This window comes from Watersipora subatra, chromosome 1 (assembly GCF_963576615.1).
Source record: "Watersipora subatra chromosome 1, tzWatSuba1.1, whole genome shotgun sequence".
Taxonomy (NCBI): Eukaryota; Metazoa; Bryozoa; class Gymnolaemata; order Cheilostomatida; family Watersiporidae; genus Watersipora; species Watersipora subatra.
This window is the reverse complement of record NC_088708.1, coordinates 74,706,326-74,726,046: the sequence shown is the minus strand read 5'-3', so window position 1 is coordinate 74,726,046 and position 19,721 is coordinate 74,706,326. Positions and strand designations below refer to the sequence as shown.

Here is a 19,721-nt window from a genome sequence, read left to right as displayed (position 1 = left end):
GCTGCAGACAGCGGGCATGGGATCAGAACTGCTATCCACATCATTTCCTGACGAACAAGACCTTATCAGAGTGTCGGCTAATATCAGACTTTTAACTGGTTTGTACTCCACGCGTATGTTCGGAAAACTCCACATCTGTAAACGCATCTTAGCAAGTCGTAGAGATAACTGACACACTTCTTTTTTCATCAACCTTATCAGGTGCATGTGGTCGGTCTCCACTACCACCTCACCATGACTTGCCAGGTAATACTGGAACCTCTGACAAGCAAAAACAACTCCAAGAAACTCTTTTTTAATTTGCTAGTAATGCTGCTGAGTGTCTAATAAGGACTTTGCTGCAAACTCTACTCCCATACTTCCCATTCTGAATAAGAACAGCACCCAGACTGTGCACTCACATCACTCTGCAACACAATAAGACTCTTTCCCTTAAACAATACTCACTCCGGCGACTTTGTGACTATTTCCTTAATATCCTCAAAAGCCTTCATCTGAGGAGCCTCCTAGATGAATTGCCGACCTTTCCTACAAACTTCTCGGAGTGGGTGTGTCAACTCTGAAAGCCTAGGAATGAACATAGCTAGGTAGGTTATAAAACCCAAATATCTCTGAACTGCCTCCTTATCAGGAGGAACAGCCATGTTCCTTAGAGCTTCTACTTTCGACTTCTGTGGCTGCACCCCTGCTCCAGTCAACCTGTGACCTAGAAAGTCAACAGAATCTCTCAGAAAAACACTCTTCTTTCTATTCATAGTAATACCAGCCACCCTCAAGTGATCAAGAACCAACTTTAGCCTCTCATTGTGCTCAGTTACTATCCGACCATGGACCAAGAAATCATCAATATATACTGAAACACCAGGTATATCCTTCAAAATATCCATCACGATCTGGTGGAAAATTTCGGGTGAGTTACAAGTACCCATGGAAAAACGAACATATCTGTTCTGTCCAAACGGAGTTACTGAACAGCTTACTAGACTGCTCAAGTGCAGCCTGATAAAATCCTGGTTTCGCATCCAAACAGGAAAAGAATTTACTACTGCCTACACTAGACAAAACCACAGGCATAGTGGGAATGTGGCACTGAACGCGTATCAGCTGAGTGTTTAGGTATTGTGGGTCAAAACAAATCCTCGTCGAGCCATCTGGCTTATTGTCCAAAACTATGGGAGTTATCCACTCAGACAGACAATCATCAATCAACTATGACACCTTGTCGTACCAAACTTTCAAGCTCAGTTTTCAAACTCCCATTTACGATGTGAAATTACTCTAGGCGGAACTGCTTTAGGAATTGCACCAGACTTGAGTTCTAGAGAAACTGGTTTTTTGTAGGCACCTAAACCTGTGAACACATCTTGGTACTCGTCTAGGAGTGTATTGACAGTATTCGACATGTCTGACACTTGTGCCACAATGCCGCTCACTAACCCTAATTCGCGAAGAATTTTCAATCCTAGCAGTGTTACACTAGTAGCTAAGTTGCTATCATCTGCGATGTAGAATACAGATTCAGTGGTGTGCTTTCTATCCTGTGTAGAGACTACTAAACTAGTTTTACCTACTACTGGTATTTGATAGCCTGTAAAACATTTCAGACTGGCTTTAGACTTAGTAGCTTATTGTCTACGGAGATTGATTACAGGTTACTCTTCTTAACTACAGATCTAGGAATAACGTTTACTTCTGCACCTGTATCTATCTTAACTGTGACCAGAGTACCACTCAAAAACATGTCATTTCTACATTCACTATCGTTAACGCTATATACATAGAATGTATCACCCTTTTCAGAAACTGTATCAGAGTCAGCTTTAGCACACACAGTATTCATCTTATTAGAGTGAGAGTTGGATTTAGATTGGTTCTTACATATCGACGTGAAATGGTTGAATTACTTACACTTATTGCACCGTTTACCATATGCAAGACACTGTCCATGAGGATGAGATTTACCACAATATTTACAGTTTTTGATATCAGCCTTTCTGTCCTTTCCTTTGTCTTTCTTGGTATTTGTTTCACTTTACCCCATGACATGGGACTTTATCCCAGCCGGGCTCCCACTGTTACTGGAAAGGGGTGTTGAACTTTAGCCACTACCATTTGTTTTACGCCTTCCAGTACCATGCACTACTCTGTGAACTAGCACTACCACCATCAATCTCCTCCCGCTGCAGTCTGCTAATTATTTCCTTAGCTCGCATCTTAGCCTTCGCAGCATCCAGAGTAATGTCATCTTCAAATAATGGTTTATCTCTCAAGCCCGCAAGCAATTTCATCTTAATTTGACGATCACCATCAGCAAAGCCACATTTCAGGGAAAGTTCTTGCACATTACGTATAAACTCCTCATTTGATTCACTGCTCAACTGGCTCCTGTTATGAACTACTACGCAATAATGCCGTTCATTGTGCCGCTGCTGGAAATGTTCGTCTCTTTTCATCACTCACAGCGTGAGCAGTCAGCTGGGCAAATATCTTTTCCACTTTTTCTCCACTAACGTAGACCAAAGTGTCAGCCGGCCTTTGGGCCGGTTTTTCAGACAAACCACTGTCACTTTTAAAGCGCTCAAAACGCCGTTTCCAATCAGCCCATAATTAATGGGCACTGGAAAATCCAACTCTCCGGGGGCTTTATATCAGGCATTGTACAATTACTAATTACGGCCAATATATATAGCATGCTAGCTAGAACGTAAAACTGGATGAACAACTGAGTCGCTAATAATAAAAGTTCAACCGGGTATAGATATAAATCTATGACAGTGTCGATTGATGTAAATTAAATTTATTTATTTGTTGGCTCAAACTGTAGTTTATTCATTGGTACATCTGCCTGCTACCCAAACCTTCAAATGGAACTCACCTTAGTTGGGTTGGATGGTTTCTCATCAGCTAGTTGTTACAGCTGGTGTTCGCCGGTTGCTCCTCGTGTCGTCTTACATTGACCTTCAGGCGTAGCCTCGATATATATATACAGTCACACTCGGATAACTCGCCCTCAGATAGATAGAACACATGGTTAACTCGAACGGATTTTTTGTCCATTCCCACACAATGATAACTTGCTTTAGATAATTCGACCTCAACTTCGTTAGCTCGAACAGTTTTTTCCCAACGGCTACCAAGACAGTTGTTATCGCTTTAGAATATCACTTTATTCCAAGCCATAGAGATAAACCTCAACTTTTAGTAGTTTTTAGGCGTCGTTATTACCATCATTGATAAAATATTTTCCTTTAAAGACTTTTCTAAAGATTTGCAAAAAAACAAATTTTACCACACACACGCTTAGCGATGGCCCTTCGAACGCAAAGAAAAGTGAGGTAACCTTTGGATAAACTTGAAGAAAAATCGGCAAAATTGATTTTGGTTAACACGCTCAAAAAAAAAGATGTCTTATCTTCTGAGCATTTCAACAGCGTTCAAGTTTTGCCGTTTTTAATCTGAAAACGTCCTGGCAGTCACAACACCTAAAACGACAAACAAATCTCAAGGGATAGATAAATCTCTATACTTTCTGATAAGTTTTTTTAAACTTTACATTAGAAGCTTTTTAATTTGCAACGAGCCATTTATGCTTTTGATTTATATATAGTTTGTATATGTACATGTATCTACTAATATATACATGGGCCTGTGACAGTGCTCTGATAACTTGAACTGTCTGTTAACTCGAACACTCTCGCTCGGTTCCGTGAAGTTTGAGTTATTCGAGTTTGCCTGTATATATATAGCCTCACAACATCCCTCCTTTTTTCTTGAGATATGTCATTTAGATTATCTGTAGTGTAATTATGGTTATGTTGAATAGTCTCTATGTAGGTCAAATGAAACTTCCATGCAACTGTGCCATGCCACTAACGGGTTGCTTCTTAGCTCTTCCCGTAGTCCTTCAGCCAAGCTGGTCTTTTAGAGGTTCATCCTGCGTTTGTCCTGATTCCCTCTGGAACTATTTGCTGTGGATTGGGCCGACTAGTCTCTGCCCCTTGCTCCACCTCTTTAGGATGATTGACTATGGTCTCAGGTGTTGATATCCCTTCTCTTATCATCTCTCTATTTCTTCTTAACACTGAGTCACCATCATTCACTTAGTACGACCTGTCTGAGACTGGCTCGATGACGGTCACAGCCTTCCACTTCTGAGCTCTGTCATTTACAGTTTGTAACATCACTAGCTGTCCCAGCTGTCTCAACTCAGGCAATCTCTTAGCTGTTTTGTCATACTGCTGCTGCATCCACTGCTGCCTCGCTTCCCTTTACTCCTTGAGCTCCGCCAAGTCTACTGCATGGGTTGCAGATGGTCACTAGTCAACGGCATCATAGTTCTTATTCTTCTTGAGAATAGCCTTCAGCTCAGGCTATCAAAATCTCTATTTGGAGTAGCATGTCATTCCACCGGCGCCTTCATTGGGTCATCAGCTGTTTCGAAGATCTTCTTGACGATTTTAACATCTGACTCAATTTTTCCGTTGCTCCTTGAAAAGTATGGGAACGATGTGGACTGCTCAAATTACCATTCCAGCGCAAATTTCCTGAACTCCGATGAAGTGCATTGGGGTCCATTGTCACTCATAACCACCACTGGCCTTCCACGCTGTGCAAATATTTACAAGCTTGTACCACTGACTCTACGATCTGGTCTTCTAACATTTCTACCTCTATGTAATATGTCGTATAATCTACAACTACTACATAGTGTCGTCTTTTGAAGTAGAACAGGTCTGTTCCTACTTTGTGGAACGGCTCAGACGGGAAATGATATACCTGTAGTAGCTCCCTTCGATTGGCTGGCCTTACTTCAAGGTATGTGTGACACATGGCTGCTTTCCTCTCTATGTCCTTAGCCATACCTGGCCAATATACTATATCTCTAGCTTTCCTAAGCATTGTTTCAGCACCTTGATGCCCTTCATGAAGTACTTCACAGACTTCCTTGATCATGCTTTTAGGTATAACCAATCACATTTTATTGTAAATCAGTCCATCCCTGCTTGCTAATTTATCTCTGAATGTCCAGTAGTGTTTCAAGTATGGGTGGCAATCTTTGCGCTGTTTAGGCAACCCTCCGGCTATGGTTTCTGCTAATAGTTTAGCTGTGTCATCAGCTTGGTTGTGTTGTGCCCGGCTAGCTAATCTTTGGCCTTTCATGTTGACATACAATGTTGGAACAGCTTCATCAATCTCACTGTGAAACACCTCCACTTCAGTTCGCTAATCATCAGATTCTTCATCCCTTTCTATTGCTGCTCTGGAAAGTGTATCTGCTAATTCTTGGTCTTTGCCTGGCTTATATTGAAGGTCAAACCCGTATCACTGTATGTTGTTAGCAACATCTTTTGCAAACATAAGGATGATTTGTCCCTCTCTTTCTTAAATATAGCCTGTAGTGGTTGATGATCGGACAGGATGGTGATGTCTTTTTTCCATAGATATATTGATCGATTTTGGAGCAAGCCAGGGGTACAGGCAGGCACTCAAGGTTCATAGGGTGGTACCTTGTCTCGGCATCATTCAATGTTCTCAATGCAAAGCTCACTGGTTTTTCGTCCTGTAACTACACTGCTCCCAGTCCGCTGTAGCTGGCATCACACTCAATAGTCACTGGCTTTGTTACATCAAAATAGTGCGGCTCTTCATCCCCACTTATCAGTTTCTTTATCCGGTCTATAGCTTATTTTATCTTCATGTCAACGCTATACTCCACCTCTTCTTTAGCTCTCTCAAAGGTTCTACTTCTCGTAGTAAATTGGAGATAAACTTGGCTATGTAGTTTACTGTCCCTAGAAACCTCTTCATTCCACCTTTGTTTTCTGGGTAAGGCATCTCATTAATACTCTTTGTCAAGATTTGGCCAGACTCCTTCCGGGGTCAGCAGATGTCCCATATATTTTACCTGCCCCATGTTAAGTTTCATTTATCTTTCTTCAGGTTAACACCATTGTCTTTCACTCTATCTAACAACTTGATTGGCTTGTGATCATGGTCCAATCTAGCCTCTTCTTCAGTATCTCCAATCCCATAGAGCAGTATATCATCTGCTATTACTTAGTCTATCAAGTATCTGTTGTAATCTCCTCTGACACTCCTCAGGGCCTGAACTTAGCCCAAAAGGCAGTCTGTTCCAGCAAAACCTCCCTAATTGGGTCCAGAAGGTTGTTAGTCGTTTGCTCTTCTCAGATACCTTGCAGAAAACCATTCTCAGCATCAAATAACAAGTAACACTTAGCCTTGGTAAGCTCAGTAGAACATCTTCAATGGTTGAGATAGGGTAATGCTTTTTATGATAGCTCTGTTCAGGTCCTTGGGGTCTATAATACATGGTCGTATTTGTCGATTTGGCTTTCTGAAGGCTACCAATGAAGATATCCAGGCTGTGGGCTCATCCACTTGCGAAATTATCTCATGTTTCTCTAGGCTCTGCAGTTTGAAAATTGCAGTAGAAGTTTTCTGCAGTAAAAATTTTTTAATGCTACAGATACTTTTCTTGGTCTGTGCTGCGCTAGTGCCACTTCTGGATCCACCTTAATATATTCTCTTGTAATAGTTCTTAGCAGTGATGTAGTGCTAACCTTTTTTTAACCATAACTGTTAAGTTGAGGTAAGTGGATGTAGGCGACCAAGAGTCGCAACGCGACTCCACCGCCACGTAGTGGCGGTTGGAACAGCTGGGGGCGTGGGGGTCGCTGTAAGCCCCTCAGTGGGGTCCGGGACAAAGCCCCGGCCACCAAAGCCTACAGGGCTTTAAAATCATGTAAATGATATGAGAAATGAGCACATCTGTAGTAGTAAATAAGTTGAGAAAATAATAAAAATTTGAGAATATGGTGTTGCCAAGAGCCCTGAAAAAGAAAAGCAACTATTTTGACATAACCGACTATAAAGACATTAGTGTACTTGAATCAATGAAGTAGAGCTATAATATACCTTGAGAATTGGTAAAGTCTAAAAAATTTTAACCTAAACTATAATTATACTTAAAACAAAACAAAAAAAATTCTAACCATAACTTAGTTAGGGAGAGTTAGAGTAGCACTACATCACTGGTTCTTAGCCCTTTAAAGATTTCTGGATATTCTATCTCTACCATCTCCCTAATCATTATTTTTTCCAGTCATTACATTTCCCTGCTCAGATAGCTGTACTAGATTGATATCTAGACATGTATCTATGCCTATCTACAGTTTCTGATGTATTGCCGTTTTTATCACCTAAAAAGGTATGGGGTTCTCAAATTCATCAAACTTCATGTGTGTCGTTCTTTGTGACTTCATCCCTAAGTTACAAAGTGTAGGTCACTGTGCTTCATCATTGGTCTACTTCATTTTATATAGTCCTGCTCTTCCACAATGTTTCTTGAAGCTGCTGTATCCAGCTGGCATGTTATTCTCGTTTCATGTCAGGTCTACCAGAAACTTCTTTCCTACTGTTGACCTTGGCTGGTCCACTCATAATCATCACATAGTCCTCATCTGTATCTCTTACCACTTTAACCTCTAGTTTCCTTTCATCATCGGCTAAACATTCCGTTACAAAATTATTTCTTTTCTGGCACTTGAGAACATGTTTTTTCATATGCTGGGTAATTGTTTGGTCCTTTTGGATGTTTTCTTCCATAGAATCTGCACCTACTGCTGTTACACAGATTGGCTTGATCTTTTGGCGTTTTTTGTTTTTTTTGTACGTTGTCATTCGGTTCACTTCCTTTCCGTTCTTCTTCTTGCCTATCTCACGTATGTGTTTTCTTACGGACTCATACTCTCTAGCAATCTTCACTGCTGTCTCTAATGCCACATTGCTTTCACTAACTGCTTATCTCGTAATGCTCTCTCATTTACTCCCTAAACAAAGGTATAGCATGTCAAGTTGTCTGTCAGCTCCCCAAATTCACAGAGTCTCGCCTGTGTTCTCAGTCTAGTCACAAACTGATCGATCTTCAATCCATCCTGCTTCATGTTCAGCAGTCTATGTCTAGATATGAACTTCTCATTCCTAGGTTTGCAAAATTTATCCAACTTATTGATCACCTCATCATACCATTGGCTGTTATCATTCGGGTCAACTTGAAGTTTTCAAATATATCATTGTCTCGGGGGCCTATTACTTTTAGTAGTATAGCAGTCTTGACTTTGGTGTCTACTTCATCCTTTTGAATTGCCACTAAAAACTGCTGAAACTGTCTCTTGAATGTCTTCCATATCTCAGCTGAATTCCCATCATCCTTAAGTGCTTCAGGTACCAGAAAGCTCTCCATATCATCTCTGCAATGTCCAATATGTAGGATCCTCGTCTCCTGCCTGACACCATATATTGAACTCACCTTAGTTGAGTTTGATGGTTTATCATCAGCTGGTTGTTACACTGTCATGTTCGGCGGTTGCTCCTCATGTCATTCAACCTTGACCATAGGGTGTAGCCTATATATATATATATATATATTTACGGTAAAGCTTTTCATTTTAGTACAATTTTAGTACAAAGAATATATACATTCGGTAAAGCTTTTCATTTTAGTACAATTGCGTCTGAGGAGTGCTTCGCACGAAACAAATTTGTAACGCAAATACTAAAAGTTTACTTTTTTCGCAATAATTTTTCAAATATATATATATAGCCTCACAACAACTTCGTCACATGTATAGATGTTGCCATCAAAACCACAAAACAACATGAGAACATTTTTTGTGGCAACCTTATAAACATACTGTAATATTGATCGCCAGGATCATAATAAAAAAATAAAATGAATCAATAATCGCTACATCTCTTTTGTTTTTATTTGCTAAGTCTGTGGGGGCTAACACAAACTTCTACTCTGACGAATAATGCAACTGCTACTATATTATACTGAGCTATAAAACTGTAATTGATAAGCAAGCAAAGCAACAGTTTAAATGTATTGTTCATTGAGTGTCACTCTCTTCAGTATTGCAACTGGGTGCAGGTGGTCAGACTAACAACGGTAACCGTGTCAGCAGTGAGTTTGTAGTGGAAGAAGTTATGGTCGGGTTGTGACGCATGTCCTCAGAATCATTTATAGCTATTCCCTCTCCTCTGCAGCATCGTGACTTTGTGCAGGTGTGCTATTAGCTTTCAGAGATCTCGGTGTATTATCTGGACTCGCACACGTAGTGGCTAACTCTGAGCATCTGCAACAAAAGATTCATTTAGCAGCAAATATCGTCTCATGTGTAAAACATATCTGCGAAAGATTCTGCTCCACTCTGACTCAATAGTCAATATAGGACGACTAATCTTTTTTACCGTAGATGGCTCTGGGATGTTTATACTTTTGTCGGGTCACTTTGTCGGGTACTTTTAGCAAGTCACTTAGACAAGTCACCTACCTTTAATTCATGACTGTGACGTTTGGCATTGATCTTTTCAACTGACTTATGCTTGTGCTCACAGTCCTGATCCCTAACATCAATATCATCAACTATATTCCTAGTTTGTGGAATCTTGCCGCTAAGTTTGCGACCAAATAGCATTTTGGGAGGAGACTTACCGGTAATATAGTGTGAAGTGTTCCTGTATGACACCAAATATTGCCTCAGTTCGACCTTATAGTCTTTTCCCTCAGCATCAGCAATTCTGACTCTTTATAGTAGACCTGTTTTGTCTCTCAACTTCCTCTGGCAGCTGGCCAGCAGGGAGGTGATGTATACTAGATGGTGGTGTATACCTAGCGAACTAAGGTATCCCTCAAACTCACCTGAAAGGAACTGGGGCCCGTTGTGTAACTTGAGACTGTGGTAACCCGTGTGTCAAATATATTTTGCAATGCATCAAGAACTCTCTCTGTTCTGGTCGATGTCAAAATTCTGATCTATAGTAATCCACGACCAAAAAAATGTTCTCATTGTTTGGCAAAGGGAGCTAGATGTCAACAGCTAGGTTCTCCCAAGGCCCATTAGGTAGATCTGTAACCGTAATTGGGTCCTTATTACTCGTTTCTGTTGTTACTTGGCACCCATGGCAGGAGCGTACCTATTGCTCTACCTCCAGATCTATCCCCAGCCATCACACAGGGCTCCTCAAATTATGCTCAACACCTACAATACCCATGTGCCCGTCATGACCAATTGCTATCAGCTTCTTTCGTGTACTAGCCTGAACAATTATCCTACTTCTACGGACTAGTTTTCCAAGTTGTCTTTGAAGACATGGAGAATATCTGTAAATTATTCTGATTTTATGGCTCATCGTAGACCAGAAAACTCCTGGTCGAAATCCGAGGCTCGTTCAATATCCGCAACCATAAAAGTTTCCAGATTTACCAAGGCCGACAACACAATGGCCCGCACAAACAGTTTATTGTTCACCACACCCAGCAGCAGTGCCTGAGACACCAGACTCATCCTTCACTAGCCTCGACAAAGAGTCCCCAATGTGCACGGTGCCTTTGGTGTGACTGTTTTGAAAAATCATAACTCTGTAAATGCAGGTCCCATAGTTCGAGCCTTGCTGAAAAATTTTTCTGGTTACCATAGATCATATCCAAAGCTTTGTGGTCAGCCATTAAAGTGAACTTGATGCCAAACAGGTAATGGCGCAGTCTCACGCATGCCCATAGCTAAGACCTCATTTTCTGTCCGGCAGTATCTTCTCTCAACTTGGGTAAGAAATCTAGACGCATAGCAAATCACTCTGTTGTCACCATTCTGCTTTTATACCAAGATAAGTTATGTTCCAACAAGGCTTGCATCAGTATACAAAACGGTTTCAGCATTCAGGTCAAAGTAAGCACAAGTGTTCTTGTCTGCTAGTCTCATTTTCAGGCCTCTGAAAGCCTTCCTCTGTTCATTGTCAAATATTATCTGATCAGTCAGCTTCAAGTTAAGTGTCATTTTTTTCAAAGGGTCTGTTTTGCTGAAGAAGTCTGGAATAAACTTTGAGCAGTAACCAACTAAACCCAAAAAGCTCTTCATCTCACTTACACTCTTTGACTCTGCAATTTCTGTTATAGCCCTGACCTTATTCAAACCTGGGTCGATACCATCTGAGCCTAGCATATGTTCCACAAAGTTTATCTGGTCGGCTCTAAAACACACTTCATCCTATTGAGGGTCATTCCAGAATCCTCTAGATGCCCCAGGGCAGCTGCCAGTCGAGCATCGTGCTCAGCTTTGGTCTTGCTATGCACCAAAATATCATCCGCCAAGTTGGCAATACCAGGAATGCCACGAATAATCTTGGCAACCATACTCTGGTAGATTTCCGGAGCCGACGAGAGTCCAAATATGAGCCTCTTCCAACGATAGAACCCTACATGTGTATTAAATGTTGTCATGTCCCTGGAGTCTCCAGAATGAGCAAACTGGTGAAAAACAAACTTGAGGTCAATTGTGGAGATTACTACTGAACCATTCATATCTAACAGCAATTCGTCGACAGTAGGCACAGGGTAGCCTAATTATGTTTGATAATTGCCTGTTTAGCTTGGCGCATGTCAACACAGAGCCTTAGAGGAATCTGGCTTTGATACAATGACAACAGGACAAGGCTGGCCCATGTGACAGCTTCACTTACCTTTTCAATAATGCCCGCTTCAATTAGCTCATCATTAGTGCCTCCAACTTACCTTGCAATGGAAATGGGACACACGGAAAATGTTGAGTTACCGGTGTAACAGACATGTCTACACTAAGTTTTATCTCACCTGTTGCCTTACCAATTTTTCCAAAAAATAACTTTGAGTTTTTCTCTTCAAGGTTGTCATGATCTAAGTTATCAGGGACTACAGCAGTATTAGCCAAGTGAATTAGACCAAGTTTTTCCGCAGATTCAATCCCCAGTAGTGGTTCGGCCACCTATCAACAACTAAGAACCTTGCTTCTTGGCAACTTTTCTTATTGGCCCCTTGAATATCAGCCCAAAATTGACCTACTATTGCCAGTGGGGTTTCAGTAGAGTAAAAAAATACACGTAGACCACCATTTAATTGTTCACTTTGATACTGGCAGCCTTTAACTTTTCCCAAAGCTGCCTGGTTACCACTCTACAGTCAGCACCAGAGTCAATGATAAACATCGTTTGTATTCCACCTACTGTCACTTCTGTGCACTGCATTTACTAGACCCCACATGGTTCACCAGGATCGTTAATGCAAACCTGCCATTAACATCATATCCATTATTCAGTGGTGGTGGTATCCTATCATCTGTGTTCAAATTATTGACTGTACTACCACACATGCTCGAAGTGGTTTTTTGCGGCATTCGTTACTAATCGCTGGACATTTCAAGTGTGACTTATCCATACCACATCTGCTGCATCTGTCAACTTGCCAACTATTACTGCCAGTACTGCTGTCTTTGGCTTTACTTGCTCCCTGATATTTCTGGGGACCGAACCGTTATTGCTCTGACGCACTCTACTAGTCTGAGGATTTTCTGACAAATATGCTTATGTCGCAGTTCTACCGCTTCGAATGTGGCTGCCCGTTGCAAAGCAACATCAAGCATTAAAACATTGCCCTCTTAGCAATTTTCTGCGCAGCTCGATTGACCTACAGCATTCAACTGTCTGATCTTTTATCGATCGTTCACAGCTGCAGTATTGCCAAATTTACAACTATGCGCTGCTTTTCTGAGGCGTGCACAGTAATGGCTAACTGATTTTTGTTCGTTTTGCTATAGTCTTCTAAACAAATGTCACTGAAAAGTTGTATTTACTTCAACAGTAAAGTGTTCATTTAGCTGCTCAACAAACTTGTTGTAAGCATGTCTATATGTGGCCTCAAAAGATCTAGCTATTTCTCTAACCCTAGCACCAGCATGGTATAGTAACAAAGCTTTCCTCTGAGCTTTCATGTTCTGTGTGCTGCTTGTTTCCCCTCAAGATTAAAGAGGGCCTTGGAATCGGCAAAAGCCTCAAACTCCTGTCAGGGCAAAAACGGGCTGGTCACTTTTCCATCTAAAAAAAACAGAACAAAGTAAGTGACACAAAATACTGAACCACAACAGCAAATAAGCCCTGCTAGTCTGTAGAGTTGGTCATCAGTATCCTCATGTCGTAGTGTCGATGAATACAGATTAAATTTATTTATTTATTGTTTGGCTCAAACTGTAGTTTATTCATAGGTACTTCTCGCTACGAAAACTTCGTCACATGTAGCCTATATATATTCTTGTCAAAACTGGCATATTGTAGCATGAGAGCATATTTTATGATAACCTCATGAACATACAACATTGATTGCTGGGACCGTAATAAAAGCAAACCATATGAATCGTTAATCGCTGCAAAGACCACAATTATGATCAAGACAGTTTTAATTTTTATTAAACACCATAAAAATATAAAGGTTATCTTACCACTGTTGTCGTAATTACAGTACGACAAATATCTGTTGAACCATAACTGTCACGTACAACTTTTATCGTATTTTTTAGGTAAGTCAGACACTGATTCCGATTGTGTACTCAGAATAAAGATTGATCCACTAGCCTTTAAAGTCATGAAGGCTTTTTCAAAGTGTTTCAATATCCGTCTCGAAAACAACACAATCGGCACAACAAGCTCCACCCATAAATACGTGACATAGCTTAGATTTTTAGGAACGGAAGATAGGGATGTTTAGTCCGATTTAGAAGGATAGAGATGGGTGTCTTAAAACCCATATTATCTAAATTCAGCCTGTACAATAACCTCACTCTTTTATGAAAGGTAGATAAACTATTTAAAATTGTTCGTAACTTGTTAAAGTATTGTTACCCTTATAGGCTGAACACCGTGAAAAATGAGCTCAAAAAAAGGCAATTTTATCACAAGCAAACATTGTTATCGCTCTTTTTTGAGCTCATTTTTAAATATGCATCGTTAAATAGCTTATCTACCTTTCAGAGATTATTTTGAAGGCTGAATTAGATAATAATGCGGTTTAAGACATCTATCTCTATCATTCTATTTCGGACTAAACATCCCTAACTTCTGTTCCTAAAAAGCCATTTTACGTCACGCATTTATGGGCAGAGCTTGTTGTGCTGATCGTGTTGTTTTTGAGACCAATATAAAAGCGCTGTAAAATAGCTTCCATTACTCTGAAAGTTAGTGGATCAATCTTTATTTTGATTACATAATCGGAATCAGCGTGTCTGATTTACCTAGCAAATATGATAAAAGTTGTACATGACAGTTATGGTTTAAAATACAGTACAGAAATAGGTTTCTGTAAAAGATACCGAGTCACAGTATAAAATAAATAGGCACGTTCTGTCGACAAGAAAACATTTACTCAACTGCCAAGCTCTTCGAAATTATAACCCAACCCTATAACAACAAATCGGTCTTAGCTTTTGCAAGACTTTCTTAAGAAAGCTAGCCTTAGTGCAAAAGCAGACTACTGTGGGACAGGGTAATCAACCAGTGGTTGTGGGTTCACGGCCAGCAAGCTACAATACCAAATATCATTGACTTGCTAAATCAGGAAATCCATAACATCCTCCATCCCTAGATGTTGCATAGCAGAACAAAATGAAACATCGAAAGATAAAGGATCTCGGAAGCTAGTCTAAATCAATTTTGGTTATGGTTTTAGCCATGGACACACTACCCTGAGACTGCTCCAGGTCGGACCAATGTTGATGAACTTAAGCTTTAAGCAAAGTCCTTTTTGAGTATGACTTGTTCACAGAATAACAATGCTGGTAGTCCATATGCGGATCCAATAATATAGGTCCTTAGATCAATAGGTCCTTAATTGCCTCCTTACGGATATGCTGTTTTGAAGTGCCCTTCCAAGGGTCAAAATATTCGCATAGGCAGAAATGTCATATGAAATGGGCAATGGCGTGGCTCTGCAGATCCTCATATTGGCACAGGGAACAAGTATTGTTCTTTTTAGCATCGTGGATCTTGAAATGTGTGGATTTGATGATGTACTGCTTAATTGTTAGTTTATCCGCTTTTTCGGGTTTACGAGGTGCTGTGGTTGGTACATCCTTTGCTGACCAGCCGTACTTGAGAAGGTCATTATCAGTTACCATGCTTGTGTCAATGACAGCTTGATTGTCCAACTCGTCTAGCAGCCGCTCGATCTCTTCAGCTATGTCCATGTCCTTGATAACCTGACAAATAGTTTTTTACACACAAAAAAAACAATCACATACAATACACACAAAAATTAAATTTTACTTACACTCTAAGCTAAATTGTGTTGCATATCATTGTTATAGTTTGCAAGACTATCTATGATTTCCATTGGGGTACAGGAAACTACTTGTAGTAAGTCTTAAACTGATGATATTTCTCGTATCTCTTCACATTTAATAATGTCAAGGATAAGGTTAATATTCATCTCATTGTTTAAAATAAGACATAGTCATGAAGCCTTGCAGGCCTCGTGCGAACACACCCTATCCTACCACTGGGTAATGGAGACATTCTTGGTGTCCGACGAGGCGCCAGTAGACGAGCTATCATCATCAGACCAAACATCTATACCATGAGAGGCAGAAAACCTGGATTTTGTGGACCGATTCTGTCTACTGCAACTTTTTGGGAAAGTAGGGTAGGTAGGTAGTAAGTAGGGTAGGTACCTGCCAAGGTGGAACATGGACTAAACAGTTTTAAGCAAAAGGCATTAACTGTTTCGTGTCGATTCACCCTACTAGTTCCATTCCTAAATACCTCCTGGACTGAAAAGAGCCCTTCAAATTTTGGTTAAAGTTTAGGATTTAACCCCTTTCTCAAAATGTTTACTTTGTATCAAAGCAAGGCCACCAGGCTTGAACCTAGACTCTACCTGACAGTCAACAGATCTCATGGGCAGCTGCTGGTGCCGCCATAAAATACTGGACCGCCGTAAAAGACTGGACTGACTCGAGACGTTTTTTGAGTTCTAAAGTATATTCAATCTTTGTTGATAGCTGTTGAGAATGGGTACCATAAATCAGTTGCTGGTAATCTGCATTTGTGGTCAAGCATCAGGAAGTTTGCAGTCTCTTCAGTGCTTATCTGAGTCTCAAATTGTAGCACAGATTCCATCATAATTGCTGAACCGTTTTTCTTATACACCGAAGTACTAAGACCGTGTTAAACATAAAACTTCTATGAGCCCAATACAATTATTAATTATATCTATGGTGTTGCTATCAAAGTTGAAAAGTTTTGGAGTTATAGAGGGGCTATCCAATTAAAGGTTGGCGCTCTGTTTTTCAACTCTTCTATAGTGGCAATCAAATGGAGGTGGCGGTCAAATAGAGGTTGTACGGTATAGTGGAGTTATTCAAACATGAATTGCATTCCATTGTCAGCTGCAGCTGTATTTGGTGTTCTAAGAAATTGAAATTATTTATTCAGCACCCCCACATGCTGCGATACTTTTCAGAAAAGCGCCCATCATGTACAAACAAAAATTTAATTTGGTAGGTTTTATTTTCATGGGTACACAAATCCATAGCTACATTCTGCCAAGGTTTTGTCAGTAAAAGAATGCTAATACATGTATGAGTTTTTGTTGATGCTGTTTTTCGTTTAGCATAGATCCCACAATCATGAACAGCCTCCGACCGTCCTTTATCAATTTTTGCTACCACAACAAACTGGCTTGCATGTGAAAGTCACTTACTCTCGTGTTTAGGGTCAGCATGTATCTCTCAGGTCATTTACTCACTCTCTGCTTTGGGAGTAAACAATTGGCTGTCATAAAACAGCAACTTTTTAACCACTGCAAAAGGGTCTGTATGAGTGATATATGGCTTCGAGCGGTAAGGGTATTTTTTTATTGAAGGCCATTCAGCTTGCACTAGATAAAGACTAGCTGCTGCATTCTGAGCTAGTGGTTGCTTTTATTATCACTTTCTGTATACTGATATTGTCGGACCTCCTACTCAATGATTGATTAACAGCAGTTGTAAGTCATTTTTCTGTTTTTTTTCCAACTGCTAACTGACGCTACTCATAAGCTCGTAAGCTTTCAATCAGGAGTGCTAGCCAAATTGGTATTTCTCACAAAATCTTGAAAATGACTTTTGCCACACTTTATAGGACACAGTCATCTCTATGTGTTTCTCATTCTTTACTGTTTTGATGCGCAAATAAAACTGTTTTTGTCTCCTAGTGTCTGCACTTGCGCAAAACTTCACTAACTTTTGTCGTATGCAAGTGATCAAATATTTTGTAGTTTTTGAATGGGTATAGTTATGAAGCTTTGTACTCCAATAACATCAGATACAGCAGTACCTCTACTTACGAAATTAAACAATTCTGAGAAGCATTTTGTATGGGGAAAACTTGGTAGGTAGACACTTTTTATTTGTAAATGCATTAATCTGCTCAAAACTTGAACACCAATTTTTTTATGCCATATGAATGTATCCAAACCTGTATTAATAATATATATACATAGACCTATTAACTACACAGGTATTAAAATATACTATACTATTAATGTATAGTTTATAAGTCTATGTATATATACTCGAACTAGGTGGAGTCATAATTACTGTATGCCTATAGACAAAAATTACTGTGCTCATTTGTTAGCTTAACTAAAATATCATTTGCTTATTCATACCTTTTATTAATGCAATCAACAAGTTAGAGTTGCTAATGAAATGGTGAGGCTGATCTACCAGCAAGTGATTGATTAGGATCTCAAAGGCTAACCTGACAAAATTCTTCAAGGTGATACATGTATGCAAGTTGGGTGTGCAGCCACTGTCCGCTAGATACTGAGGGAACCAGCTTTTTACTATTTATGCTATTTGCTACTATTCAGTGCTGATATGATATGGCAGCATAGCCTTACACATAGGTTGTACAGTGAACGAGTCACGTGGCCTACCTGATTAATATGCTTCCAACAGTGCTTTGATGTATGACGATAAGCTCGGTTAAGTTTACCTATCATCCTCCTAGTCTAAATGTATGTGCCAATGCAGGTATTACCTAATTTACATCGCATCAGATTCATTATATTCACCCTTTTTAACAACAGCTCATCCATTGCTGTTGCATTTTGGTAGCTTCTCAACCATCAGCCTAAAGCGGATTTTACTAAGCAGTACTCTAGACACAGTTTCTGGGATTATTTTTGTTATCGTGGCCAAGTTAGATACATACATGTAGACCAAATGTTTATAAATGCCTTGACCAAGGCTTTTCTAAAAATCCCATCAATGAGATGTCAAACAAGGTTTATGGGTCCCCGTCAGGGTTTCAACCAAGGCTCTATTCTTGAGGTTCTTGTTTTCAGTTTATGGTGTTGTTCTATTCCGTTATTTATGGTGTTTTTCTATTCCGTCATTTATGGTGTTGTTCTATTCAGTTATTTATGGTGTTGTTCTATTCAGTTATTTATGGTGTTGTTCTATTCAGTTATTTATGGTGTTGTTCTATTCAGTTATTTATGGTGTTGTTCTATTCTGTTATTTATGGTGTTGTTCTATTCAGTTATTTATAGTGTTGTTCTATTCCGTTATTTATGGTGTTGTTCTATTCCGTTATTTATGGTGTTGTTCTATTCAGTTATTTTCCATTGAAAATTCTTATAGTCATACTTGTAATTCATACTTTTCACTGGACTGGGCTGTTACCAAAACTTAGCAAACTTCTATGACAATATTTTATGTCATCACTTAACATCAAAGTTGCATGATGCAATTTGTACCCTTATTATAGCAATTTTGAAGCACAAGATTTCACAGCTAGTCACCCTTTTTCTAGTTTTCGGTACCCTTCATCAACGCTTTCAGTGTTCACCACTGTCATTTGTCATCCTGTGTGGTACCATAAACTTGTCCAAAGTTTTCAGCTGTATTTTTTAATAATAATCCTCTTCAATAATTTTAATAATCTTAACTATTTTAGTAATACTAAAATAATACAGTTCACTTCCTCATCTTGCAGATCTTGATTGATACATACATGTACGTGCATCTGCTAGACATTCTCAATATTCATTTTGGGAGTCACTTTTTGAGGTGCTCATTATGTAATAGGTTCGATATTATCTTGCTGTCATTTCAAACAGTTATAATGAATTCTAATCAGAACTTTACACTTTTTATTTATTTCAAGTTTTTTGAATTTTCTTGCATTCAGCTGTTGTCTGATGCCTTTCAGTATCACTGACTGACTTTGTTTCTGTAGATAGGCATAATGAAGAAATTCATCTCCAAAAGATTAATTCAGCTTTCGGTTGGAGGTATGTATTATCGCTACATTAATTTCACATCGCTTCATTACATTTTCATAATCTTTGCTTCTTGGCTGGTGTCATAGATGAAATCACATGCTATTGCCAAATAGAGGAGACAGCAAATTGCTCAACTCCAATAAGTTCATTTAATTGTGTAGGCTTAATCATTGTCTACATATTGTAGGCCAACCAATACTCTAGACTGGTTCACCTTGGTTGATTTTGGCAACCAGAGAATTTTTCTTGGAACATGTCAGTGACTCGATTCTCTATTATCAGCTTCTTGGTTACGCATCACCTAGTGTTTAGAGTAAACAATGTGTGTTTGTAGCGTTGCTGAGTTGCACCTTATTTATATCAGCTAGTGGATCTTTCCAGCCAAGTACAAAGAAGACTGTCAACTCAGATGAGGTCTGTTGAGATGATATTACTAAGTTATGTGCTACTAATCTGTTGAAACAATTATGTTTTACTTCATAGTCGCCATTCGTTTTTCTGTTTATATGTTTGCTTTTTGGAAACATAATATAATAATATACAGTAATTTTTGTTATAGGATCGTTTG

At 39.5% G+C, this 19,721-nt stretch overlaps 1 protein-coding gene across 3 annotated transcripts in view; it reads left to right on the top strand.

Annotated features, from left to right (window-relative positions):
- Positions 1-19,721, top strand: part of LOC137409751 (bone morphogenetic protein 1-like) — a 40,279-nt gene that overhangs the window by 6,255 nt on the left and 14,303 nt on the right. For 2 of the 3 annotated variants that reach the window (XR_010980942.1, XM_068095588.1), the window contains exons 2-3: positions 19,108-19,162; positions 19,488-19,567. Coding sequence is in view for 1 of the 3 variants with exons in the window: in XM_068095588.1 (XP_067951689.1) it covers positions 19,117-19,162; positions 19,488-19,567 (126 nt within the window). In the remaining 2 variants the exon portion in view is untranslated. Of the gene's footprint in view, positions 1-19,107; positions 19,163-19,487; positions 19,568-19,721 lie in introns of those variants that run through there. The other variant, XM_068095589.1, reaches the window with a different exon arrangement.